Raw genomic sequence first — 12,816 nt, forward strand, 5'->3', positions numbered from 1 at the left:
GAAAAGTAAGAAAAAGCCCTGAACAGGGCAAGGGTTCCAGACTGACTCACATAATCCCATTAGAGTTATCCAGAGCACTCAGTTTGCTCAGTATCTGAGAGATAACAGGATTAACTTCATGTTCAACATCATTTCAGCCTAATAATTGTGGAATCACTCCTACAGCTGTAAAATCATTGATTCAGCAGGGGATTCCCATCATCCCCCACCAGTTCCAGCCTTGAAAGCCCCTTCATTAGCGTCAGCATCTTAAGTTAATTACTTGGAGAGATTTTCCTTTCCTCTCCCAAAGCAAAATTTGACTTAACCCCTGCAAAGTACAATGCTCAGGCAGAACAAACTCTTGCCTTCCCTGCAGGAAGGGACCCTGTTTACTTTCCTAATCACCACTTCAGTTTCCAAGATTTAATGTTAAGACCGAAGAGCTGGAGGGGGGGAGGGCAGGCTTTTCATCATTTTGGTTGAATTTCAACTAAAATCATGGCAGAGGCTGGTTATAGCTCTCTCAAAGATCAAGGTTCAGCCCCAGATCCCTGCCTAACTCTGTATTCCTGGGGAGAAGAGGTTGATCTGCTCTCTAAGAGCAGAGCTACGGCCAGCCGGGATCACCATGGAGCCTCCAGGAGTGATTTTCCTTGCCAAGCCATGACTTGCTGCTCACCTCACCTTGGAAACGAGTCCCTCAGTGCAGCAGGGCTGGGAAGGGAAAGCATACAAAGCAAACAGTACCCAGAGCTGCTTCCGACCCCCCGGGGGAACACACTCAGGAACCAGGACGTGTTTCTATAGGGAATTTTTTTATGGAGTGCAGAACACTGTTAAATTCTACCTTTCAAGTGCAGCAGGAGGCTGTGCTACACCAATTAGGCCAGTGTTGTTATGCTGGCACTAAGCCCGACATGGTGCCAAATCAGACCCCACTGCACTGCCTGTGGAAGTCAATGTCCACAGCCCCTGCTCGGCTGCACCGTCATGGGTTGTCTCTTTTACCCCCCCAAAAAAAGGGGAGAGAGGGGAGGGGGGGGAAAATCTCGTACAGAAAAGCAATTCACAAAATTCTAGAATGGTTTGAGTTGAAAGGGACCTTCAAACTCATCTCATTCCACCCCCTGCCACAGTCCACTATCCCAGGTCGCTCCAAGCCCTGTCCAACCTGGCCTTGAAAACTTCCAGGGATCTAGGGGCAGCCACCGCTCTCTGAGAATTCCTTCCCAAGATCCCATCCATCGCTGGCACTGGGAGCCATTCCCGGTGTCCTGTCCCTCCAGGCCTTGTCCCCCGTCCCTCCGCAGCTCCTCCGGGAGCCCCTTTGAGCCGGGCCCCCCTCGGGCCGGGCCCGCGCGCCCTCTGGCGGCCACGCGCAGCTCTGCGGCCCCTCACGCTCCCCGGACGTTCCGGGGGCTCCGGGGCGGTCGAGGCCGAACCTCGGACATGGAGGGGCTGCGGTGTGTCCAGAGACGGGAAACGGACCTGAGGAGGGCTCTGCAGTAGCAGAAGCGGCTGAGGGGGCCTGGAGAAAAGGAGGCTCGGGGGGGGATCTTCTTGCTCTCTCCAGCTTCCTGGCAGGAGGGCGCAGGCCGGGGGGGGTCGGGCTCTGCCCCCATAGAACAAGGAACAGAACAGGAGGAAACAGCGTCAAATTGTGCCAGGGAAGGTTTAGACTGGATATTGGGGAAAATTCTTCATCAAAGGGTTGTCGGTCCCTGGCACAGGCTGCCCAGGGCAGTGGTAGCGTCCCCATCCCTGCAGGGATTTAAAAGCCGTGTGGATGTGGCACTTGAGGACAAGGGTCAGCAGTGGCCTTGGCAGCGCTGAGGGAATGGCTGGACTTGAGGATCTTGGCGGGCTTTTCCAAACTGAAGGATTTTGTGATTCTATGGTAACAAAACTGCACAGCTGAGTTACACCAGTGCACAAAGCTCTACCTTACAGAGCCTTAAGACTAGAATCTGCAAAAATCAGCTCAGCACCTGCAGAGCCTGAGCACCCGCAGGCTCTGAACAGATCTATACATGGAATTTAGCAATTCCTACAAATGTTCTTCATGTGCCAGGGAATACAAATTTTTCATAACCCGGACAGTAAATCCTTTTGAAATCTTAAAATCTCTGCTTCACAAAATGAGACAAACCCAGGCTGGGTTGAAGAGCCATGTTCTCTCTAAGCAAGTCATGGTTATCCACTCATCCCATCACAGCTGGATGGGCCCAACCTGTAAAAAAGCCACCTCTAATCTCTGGTTTCCTGTTTGTTTCAGGAGACAAAAGACACCTTCAGCAATCAGAGCCAGGGCTCCTTTCCAAGACCAAGCAGATAAAGTGGTGATGTCAGCAGTGACAACATCCAAGTGTTCACACTGGGACTGCACCTCAGGACCAGCCTGAGGGCCTGGGAGTAGCTTTGTCCAGCCAACAGCTCAGCTAACATTATTTACAGCTCACAAAGGCAGCAAGATAATGAGAACATTCAGTATTTTGTTTTTAAAAGGCCGGGTTTGCCACTCAGCCTGGACACATTGCTGCTGTATGAAGAAACAGTAATAACAAAAATCACATTAATACTAAACCTGCTCATCTCTGGTTCCAGGCAGGCTCCTCTTCTACTCCCAACCCCAATAAAATCAGCTACTAAAATCCCTGGACAGAATTTACAGGCAACATTCCAGGAGCAAGGTGAATTTAAGGTCCAACAAGTTAAAAAAGAAAACTAGAAACTCTGGAAACCTACTGCCCTGCTCTACGCCCTACTTACTGAGCCACAGGAACTCCACACTCACTGTTTCACAGCAAGTCACCCTGAATTACCCAGAGGATTGATTGCATGTCTCCTATAAGGTCTTATCTCTTCGCACAAGAAATGATTGTTCAATTCTGTCATGAAGCACTTCAGCAAATGACACTTCTCACTCAACATCAACCTTTGCCACTATCTTGCTCCAACCAGCCTGGAGGCCAAATCATCTCCATCCCAACACATCCACAGCTGAGCCAGGAAACCACAAAACCAGCAGAATTAACCTCTGCTTTCCCCCAGTCAGGGATATGGGTACAAACTACAAGACCACTTACCACAACAGCTTCAAAAGTCACTCAAAATGGGGTGTCACAGAATTATGAGGTATCTGGCAGGTCAGCAAATAATCTCTGTAAAACACTTGGCTTGTAGCTCAAGAGGGAAAGGCAGCAGGAGTTCAGACACTGCCTCAAGTTGTTCAGGGAGGAATTATCGGGTATTAATTTTCAGAAATGCCACGCTAACTAGATGGATGGCTGAGCTGAACCACTTGCAAATACAGCAGGCAGAAGAACAGTACCGACATGCCATCGAGTGCCCCAAGCACCCTGACAGCACTCAGTACATTAATTACACTAAGAACTAGAACAAATTTAAGAACAAAAGGCTGTCAGGATAATGTCCCAAAGTATTTTGCTAACCTGTCAAGTGCACTCGACTTCTTTACAGTAATGCTCTCAGGTAGGTAAGGAAATGCTCTATGCTGCACCTTGTTTAAAAGTCGAATGGTCTCTGCTGAGATCAGTTCCAACCTCTGGTAACCTGCCTAAGGAATAGTAGGAATTTGCCTTTCTACTTGCTTGCAAATTAGTGCCCATCAACTGTAATTAAGGATTTGATCTCAGGCACTTTGGCCACTTCAGTTCTTCTGCTGTGTCACACAGAGCAGTGTTAGTGCTGCACACACAACATGCAGCATCTGAGGGGAATCACAGCTTCTGTGTCTTCCCGGAAGAAAAACCCGTTCTTTTGTTCTGGAACAGACATTATGAAGATATTTCCATTGGCTACTTAGCAGCGACTGTTCTTCTCCAGCAGACCTGAGCTGGTGACAGCAAAGCTCCCAACCCCGCAGTGCTCTGCACATCAAACCCAGCGCACATTGCTGGCACTGACTGCCAGCTTCAGCAGCCTGGCTTAAATTGAGACCTTAGAGCCCCTTCCAGTGCCTAAAGGGGCTCCAAGAGAGCTGGAGAGGGACTTGGGACAAGAGCCTGGAGTGACAGAACAAGGGGGAATGGCTTCCCATTGACAGAGGGCAGGGTTAGATGGGATATGGGGAAGGAATTCTTTCCTGTGAGGGTGGTGAAGCCCTGGGGTGCCCAGAGAAGCTGTGGCTGCCCCATCCGTGCAAGTGTCCAAGGCCAGGTTGGACAGGGCTTGGAGCAACCTGGGATAGTGAAAGGTGTCCCTGCCCATGTCAGGGGGTGGAACGGGATGAGCTTTACAGTCCCTCCCAACTCAAACCATTCCATGATTCTATAATGGTTCCCATAATGGTTTTGAATCTCTGAGCATCTGAAGGTATAGCTCTGATTTTTTGGGGATAAAGATGGGAGTCAAGCAGCCAGCCATGCATCCTGCTGGGAAAAAGCAGCAGAGCAGGTGGGATAAGAACCAAGTATTCATGTTTTCAGCCCTTTGCTCTACTCAGACTATATTTGGAGTCCAAGCCTCCAGAAGCAGCAGATTCATATCACACTGGTTTCTTTCTGAGGCATGTAACCCAAGAGTCAGCTTAGATGCTAAAACAAATTACTTCTGCGTTTGCACAAAGGTGAAGGACTTGAAGAGTATTTCCTATTTTTAGGAGGAAAAGAATTGGGAAAGAAGTAGCACAGCAGGAGATAAAGGGGATGAAAGTCTGCATGGAATAACGCGGTAGCTGCAGAAGATTCTTAAAGCATCCATAAACTTAGTACTTCAGGAGCTTTCTGAAAAAGCAGCTTTGGGTAACAGCCTCTGTGTGCAAAGGCTACTTCACTAATTTCCCCAAATGTTTCACAGTTATCCCACAGACATTTAGACCTTTAAGGGACTTAAAGGTTCATATGTGAATACCTGCAGAGGAAGTGTGTAAGCATAGGCAGAAACTGTCAACAGAGTGCAAAGTACAGGAGGTCAAAGGACCCAACAGCAAACACTTTCCATGAAAAGGCATTCCATGCTCCCTCTGAACGTGTTCATTAATGATTGCTCGTTACTGGGCAAGCGAACTGCAGCTCTGCTCCCACCTTAGGTCGATCTAACATGGCAGCAGAGCTTTCAAGGAACCATGGGCATAAGGCGAGACTTGCCCTGCCAAGCACAAAGCTTCCACTTCAATATTTTGCTTTTTAGATCTCACAGACTTACAGACAGATGAAATACTAGATAGAACACAATCCCCTGACAAAGAAAAAAGTCCAGACCTAGCTCAGATCATGGTAAGGTGAGTGAGTGGTCTTTGGGAGGGGCCTGGGCAATGTCAGCACAGGCAGTAGATGAACAGCAGAAACAGGCTCCGAAAATAGAGTGAGTTCACCTGCGCCACAGGGAGGATCTGAAGAAGGGAAAGGTATTCCAGAGACATTTCCCTTCAACAGATCACTTGTGTAGGTGGGACCTTGAGGAAGCTTGGCCTGGCAGCATGTGTATATTTAGATTTCATTTATTCCCCTCCCTAATCTCCATCCTCCCACCGGCACCTGCCCCACCAGCTCCTCCGGGGCAGTGCTGTCCCTCCAGCAGGGACCACGCGGGGCTGGCGCAACACCTCTCATCTCCTCAGAACAGTGCAGGTTCCCCCACTTCAGAACCTCCTCCATCTCCATGTCACTGCAACCTGAGCAGTCTGTACATTCCTAAAGCAAATGCCAGTGACACAGGCACAGCCTACAGGGAAGGAATTCCGTTTTAAGTCCAGCATTAGTGACAAACAAGGACATGTGAGGCTGCCCTGGCAACAACACACACACCCCAAATTTACTGCAGAGAGCTGATCTAAAATTGTAGAATCCCAGAATGGTTTGGGTTGGAAGGGACCTTAAAGCTCACTCATTCAATTCCACTCCCCTCCAACAGGCAGGGACACCTTCCACTAGACCAGGTTGCTCCAAGCACCATCCAAATCGGCCTGGAACACTTCCAGGAGTGGGGTAGCCACAGCTGCTCTGGGAAATGCATTCCAGTCCCTCACCACCCTCACAGGGAAGAATTTCTTCCTAATATCCAATCCAAACCCATCCTCCTTCAGTTTAAGGCCACATGTGGCAACTTAACCTACAGTCCCTTGCTCAGGGCCACATCCCAAGGTTTGCTGGAAGTTTCTGTGGATTCTTCTCTATACTTAACTCAAGGCAGGGTCATGAGCAAATTTTAAGCTGCATACCTGTTCTAGAATACCATGTATGGACAGCTCTGAAACTTCACTGCAGCTGCCTGGAGACCTGGCTTCCACTTGTCCTCAGGGATGAGCATGAATTAAAATCTGAAGACAACAGCAAATTTCATTTTTAATTAGCCAGGGCAGTCAGCCAAGGAAGGCTCCCCCACCCACCCATGGCTGGTGAAGCCTGACAGCTCAAAAGGATTTATGCTTCCCTGTGCATTCCCAGTGGCCATTCCAAGCACACCAGCTCAAACAAGTGCCAGCCATGCAGCATCGTGAGTGCAGTCAATATCCAACCACGGGAGGACAGCAATGCATCCAAAGCACCAGGCTTGAAGGGAACAAAGGACACGGACTTGGACTTCAGCTCCATCTTACCTCATCTCTGGGATCAACCCAGGAGTCCTGAGCTTAGCAGCACTTGGAGAATGAATATCCTTAAAAGCAAAGGAATTTTAAGGAAATTACAATAAAAGATTAATCGGTTTATTCTGTCTTTACTATGGGGCTCTTGGCTTCCAGCACGAAGGAGGTAACACGTAAAGCTTCACAACCAGCCACGGGGGGTGTCTGTGCATGCAAAGACCCAGTACAGATATTCCATCCTAAACTGGCACTGCTCAAGTTGTTCAGAGGGAAAGGGGAGGTAACTTTACTTAAGTTGGCAAAATGCAAACAGAACATACAGCTTTTGACATCCCAGGCCACCAGCATTCCTCAAATCAGGGGCTCTCAAACCCTCAACAGGCTCCAGCCCTGTGTCTCACTGATCTAGCCAAAAAATGGGGTTCAACTGCACATGAGAAGGGACACAAAGCTTTGTGATGTGAACAGAGGTGGCTGGTGGCAGTCCCAGCACAGGCTGAGTCCTGGTGAGTAAGCAGAGCTAACTGATCACAGAATGGTTTGGGATGGGGAGGGACCTTGAACATCTTGTTCCATTCCCTGCTGTGGGCAGGGACACATTCCACTAGACCAGGCTGCTCAGAGCCTCATCCAACTTGGCCTTGATGTTGCTCAAAGCCATCTCAGTAATTCAAGCTCTAGAGACTGAAAAATGGCCCTGGCTCCACTGTGCTCTGCCCCAGGGCTGAGTAGGAGCTGCCATCTCCACAGCCACTCCTCCAGCCTCAGCTGCCAGTGCCACACTCACTTCACCTTCCACCTCCTCCACAAGTCACCATTTGGAATTAATTTGCCATGAGCAAATCAGAAGGGAAAGCAAGCACCACAGATTAAATGTGCACCTTTACAGCCTGACAAAGAGAGGGCAACAGCAGTTCTTGCCACCAGGACTACAAGCACATTATGTTTCTATGCAGGAACTCTTGGCTCGCAGATGCCAGGTCACTGGGCTCCAACACACCAGCTCTGTATGAAGCCAAAAACTGGCCTTAATCTGCCTTACCAAGCACACTGCCCTGCTGACAAGTACATCCATTCCCAGAGTTTTCAGCATGGCATCACCTGACTGCATACAATAACCTAGAAATATCATTTATGAGTTAGAAGTCACCAACTGCAGTATCACAGTCCAGAAGATGTGAGGTCAATATGCTGCATGGATAATGGTTTCCCACAGTGCAGGTAAGAGCTTTCATGCAAATCTCATGTCAATAGCAGGGAAAAAATGGGCATTTAACTCCTTTCTTGGAGCCATTTTAGGCAAACAGATAGAAGAGCTCTTCAAGGCAATCACTAAGCCAAAAATCTGTGCATTTTAGTTACAACCATATCCTTGCATCAGTTAAGCCTACCAGTGATGAATTTGCTTGCCTCAGGGCAAGCACTACACACTGCCTAAAGCAAGAGATTTAAATTTTAATTTAAAAAAATTTAATTTAAAAAAAATCCTCTATCTTCTGCAGGACAGAGCAGCCTAAAGGAATAAATACAGAACCACAGGAATAACCAGGAGCTGATCCTCCTTTATGCCTTGCCATGTGCCTTGTTCAAACCAGCGCATGGCTTCTGGCCTCTTCCCTATTAAGAAAGGGGATGTTACTCGTTTTTAAGAACTTGGGATAGCCAAGAGACCTGTATTACAGGTTTCACAGATGGGAGATTCCAAAAACGATCTTCCATATGAACAGAGCTTCAATTAGATCTGGTCCACACCACGGTACAAGTGCAGCTGATGCATCTGCAAAACTACATTATTTTCTTAGCACCTTCTACACTTGAAATGAAGACACCAAGTTTAAAGTAATCAGGTTTTTTATGATGCTTAATGACCAAGGAGGACAGGTCAGGTCCATAATCTGTGGCAAGATATCCAAGACCGTACTCACCAGCGTTCTCTTCCATTCCTCTTGCACACCAGTGTCTGCAGTAATTCCTACAAAAACAGGAAACAAAGTCAACACACAAATTAAAATTCCAAGTGTGAACAAAGCTCAGATTTAGTTTCATTTCTCTATCAGCTCTGCTCAGCCTACACAAAACCAGCATGGAGGGAACCTAGAGCAGAACTCCTGCCCCAAACTAGGAAGAGTGAGACATTGTCACCCCACTTTGAAGATATCAGAAGCTTCTAATCACACACATGCTGTGATGGAAAGAAAAGAGAAACAAAATTAAGGTGTCATAATCACAAAGCAGCAATATTTGTTCCCAGGGAAAACATTCCACATCTGCCTCTTCAGGAAGGGATGTGCCTGCTGTAAAAGGGAACAGCCTACTGCTTATCTAGCAAAGGCAGCACAGCACGTGCACAGGAAGTATTTCAGATGCCACACAGCATCTGAAAATGCTGAAAACTTTTGAACATATTGGGGGGGGGGGGGGGAGAGGGGAGGAGGAACCAGGATTTTAATAGAAAAGCCAGTTTTTCTCTGGAGAAAGTTCCGAAATGAAGTGCCAGAGGAACGAAGTTTGGGGAAATCATTATGTGTCCTGATTTTGACAGATTCCGTAGCACAGTAAAAACAGGCTCCATCTTTTAGAAAACGGGAGGTTCTGTCCTCAAAATCTTGCAGGTCAAACTTAGACAACCACAACTGGACATGTCAGCAGGAACAGGATGGGGTGACTGGGGAAGAACTAAAATAAAGTTGTTCCAGTGCCAAGGAGTCAAAGCCAGCCTTTATCCATAGCCCACTTCAGCCTAGCCTTTTCCCCATGAAGCCCAGGCAAACTCATCACCTTTGCCCTCAGCAGCAAAGCACAGTTTGGTGGCTTTAATTTAACGTCAGATCAGCTGATCATCTTCATGTGACAACTTGCTGACTGTGCAGCATGTGCTCATGTTCAAGAGCACTGGAGCATCCCAGGGCTGCAGTGTCAGCGGAGACAACCACAACACACCACCCATGGAAGCTCTGGCCAGGGGGGCTTTTCAGCTTTGCTTTGCTCAGCTGTGTGGGGAAAATGCTTCTTTGGATCAGACAACCACGCTCCAGGCTACTTCTCTCTGCTGTAGCTCGAATTCCATCGCAGTGATGTTCTTGGAATGGGCGGGGGGGGCGGGGCGGGGGGGGAGGAACACCTCAACAGAGCCACTAAACCCTCAAAGCATAATTGGTGATCACAGGTTCAAACGGCTCAGAAAAGGTAACAAGTATCTGTACAGGCTTCTGTGCAGCAAGTGAGTGGATCAAGATCAGAAGGTTTTGATTTCAGAGGTAGACAGCCACAAGTTGCTTATGAAACACTCTCAGAATCCCTACAGCCTGATCCATTAACACTGTTAAAACACAGCTTTCACACGCATTTGGATGCATGGTTTGGCGCATCCACGTGCTGCATCAAGGACACGGTTTGTGAGAACTTGAATGAATGAACTGCAGAATCACTTAGGCTAGAAAAGCCCCCTAAGATGACTGAGTCCAACCATTAACCAGCGCCGCCAAGGCAACCACTAACCCATGTCCCCAAGTGCCACATCCACATGTTTTTGAACGCTTCGCTTCCAGGAATGGTGGCTTCCAGAACGGTGACTAAGCAGCCTGTGCCACGGCTTGACAACCCTTTTGGTGAAGAAATTTTCCCTGACGTCCAACCTGAACCTCCCCTGGCACAACTTGAGGTTGTTTCCTCTTGTCCAGTCCCTTACTCCCTGGGAACAGAGCCTGACTCTCATCTGGCTCCAAACTCCCGTCAGGGAATGCTCCCCCACTGAAGGCAGAAGAGCCACCCTCCCTGCCTGCCGTTTCAGCAAGCCCTTCTGGGAAAGGAAAGCAGAAGGGAAACAGAAACAGCCAACTCAAAGCCTACTTGAACCTCAGCACAGATGACAGCAATGCTCCCACTCCCCCAGAGCCACCAGGGAGTTGGGTTTCATTTATCTTTCAAGGGCATTCCTGCACAGGCTGTGCTGAGCTTTGCATACTACAAGGGGCACATTTGTGCCTGGAATACTAATCCTGGCAGCCTGTCACTGCTGGACACTCACTGCGCACACTAGAGACATCTGTCACTGCCTGACAGCACAGCTGGAAGCACCTCAATCCGTGCTGGGAGGATCTTTCTGAGCAGAACACCAAATTCACAATATCTGGTTATTAACAGAACAAGCATATAAGGCACACTGGGGAAAAAAAAAAGCGATGCCAGGGTGGAGGAAGAAGGAGCAAAGTCCACACACTCCCGCAGCATTGCCACAGGCTGCCAAAGCAGGAGCGCACGGCTCTGCCTGCACGAAGGAACAGGCTCTTCTCACCAAAGAAATGGATTAAGCAGTGCAGATCCTGCTGCCAGCATTAACTAGGACTGGATAATTGGAAAGCTGTATTCTGGAATTGGTGGTTTGAGATAACCTACCCCCCAGAACAGAAATTTGCTTTTATCCCCTGCTACCACAGGTTTCCCAGATACCTAATCCTGAGAAGACCTGGATTTTTTATTTCCTCTAGCATGACATGCCACAGTTCCTCTGAATATTCATGTCCTCTGAGTGTTTCCACATTCCCTGGGCCCGAGAGCTGTGTGAAATCCCTGTGTTTCTGAGAGCCCTGTTCCCGGCACAGCTGAGAAACTTTCAGCGCCCAGGACACTCCCCCGCCCCTCGCTACTCTGGCCATCCACAGCAGCAGAACCACGGTCTTTGTCTGCCTCGAGACTTCAAACACTTCACAGCTTTTCCCCCAGCTCTTTGTACCACTCTAAGAATATATTCCTGTTCCACTGACCCGGCTCTGAACTCCCGGCAGCAAGGTGATGGCTTTTTTCCAGCTAGGCAGCTAATCCACACACAATAGAAAACGACTGCTCTGCAGCCATGCTGGAGTATTTTCCACAGTTTTCCACCCTATTTCTTCAGTCTTAACACACTCCCTGCTGCACAGGGAATTTTGTCTTTCCCAGGTCTGCCCATGTGCTCAGCTCTGTCACATCCTCCCACTGCAACACAAACCAGCCCAATTCCAGCCTTTGGACCTCCTCCCATGCCTCCCACCCATTCCCTGCACCAGCACCGATCCAGCTGCTCTGGAACAGTCAAAGCTGACCCAGATGCAGACCACACACGGCCAGAGGAGTGGGCTGGGAAGGACAGGACCTCGACAGCCCCAGTTCAAACTACCACGAAGCTGGCACACCAAGGTGCCGCTGTTTGTTCCAGCCTTGCATGGGCAATCCATGAGCTTTACTGATTATCCCTTTACAGCTTCCCCCTTTCCTCACGGTCTCATTTTCAGCAATCCTTCCCCGGACCTCTGCAACATTAAGCATTCAGCTTCCTTCAGAATGAAGCTCATTAGCTGGACCCCTCTGTCCTCACTGCTCATCTCCTCCAGTAACATGAACAACTTCCTTCAAAAAACTATAACATGCTTCCAAAAGTCCAGCTAACGCCTAAGCCAATGTTGGTTGTTTTTCCCCAACTGAACTAGAAAAATGACAACTCTTCCAAGCAGAAGTGGCACATTACTTCTCCACAGTGGCTACCAACAGGCATGCCTTAGGCATGGAAAGGCAGTCTCCATGCTGGCTCAGCTCTAAATCACCATTCCATAGGGACACGACAGCAGCTGGGCAGCTACTACAGGGCTTTTACTATAACGAGACAAAAAACCCAAGGCTGTCTTGGAAAAAAAAGTATGTGGGAGAGAGAAAGGATGCTCTTGTAACAGTTTGGAACTATAGCCATCAGCTGGAGGAAAAGGGAAGGGTTAACACACACCCATAGCTTGAGGAACATGGTCCTGCATTAATACAGACCATGACCCATGAAATTAAACAAGCTCACCTGACAACTCCCAGATGATTATTCATTTTGACCTCATATGGTGCTAGTAACAGCCAATAAACAAATATTATTATGCCACTTCAGCCCTTTGCTTTACACCACTTAAAAAATTACATTACTACAGCAGCACCCAGAAGGGTCCCGCTGGGGCAGATGACAAGAGGCATGCAAAGGGTTGATGCTGCCCACAACAGCTCACCATCATAACAAGAAAAAGTGGACACCAGGAATAAGGCCAGCTGAGAGATGTAGGCCAGGCACAGAGCAGCCTACTCTTCATCACACAGGGAATGTCCTGAGTCTTCCTTCCTGATTTGCCAAACACCGCTCTAATAGCTGATCCAAGCCATCACGACTCTCCCCAGCTGCAAATGTTTCTCAAGGGCCAGACTCACAAATGCTCCCCAACTGCCCCAGGGATCTGGCTGCCCTTTCCTTTTTATAAATGCAGTTTCAAAAATAAAAT

General features: G+C 48.5%; 1 protein-coding gene across 5 annotated transcripts in view; it reads right to left on the bottom strand.

The window, feature by feature from the left end:
* The window catches only part of PHACTR4 (phosphatase and actin regulator 4), a 67,471-nt gene that overhangs the window by 35,320 nt on the left and 19,335 nt on the right, over nucleotides 1-12,816 (bottom strand). For 4 of the 5 annotated variants that reach the window (XM_042015797.1, XM_042015801.1, XM_042015800.1 and 1 more), the window contains exon 2: nucleotides 8,455-8,501. In XM_042015797.1, coding sequence (XP_041871731.1) covers nucleotides 8,455-8,470 — 16 coding nt within the window. In that variant the 5' untranslated portion in view covers nucleotides 8,471-8,501. Of the gene's footprint in view, nucleotides 1-6,163; nucleotides 6,263-6,541; nucleotides 6,584-8,454; nucleotides 8,502-12,816 lie in introns of those variants that run through there. The other variant, XM_042015802.1, reaches the window with a different exon arrangement.

The sequence above is a fragment of the Corvus kubaryi genome, unplaced genomic scaffold, assembly GCF_017639235.1.
Source record: "Corvus kubaryi isolate FWS band 111438036 unplaced genomic scaffold, C.kubaryi_AGA036_p1.0 split3-37304, whole genome shotgun sequence".
In the NCBI taxonomy this organism is placed as follows: Eukaryota; Metazoa; Chordata; class Aves; order Passeriformes; family Corvidae; genus Corvus; species Corvus kubaryi.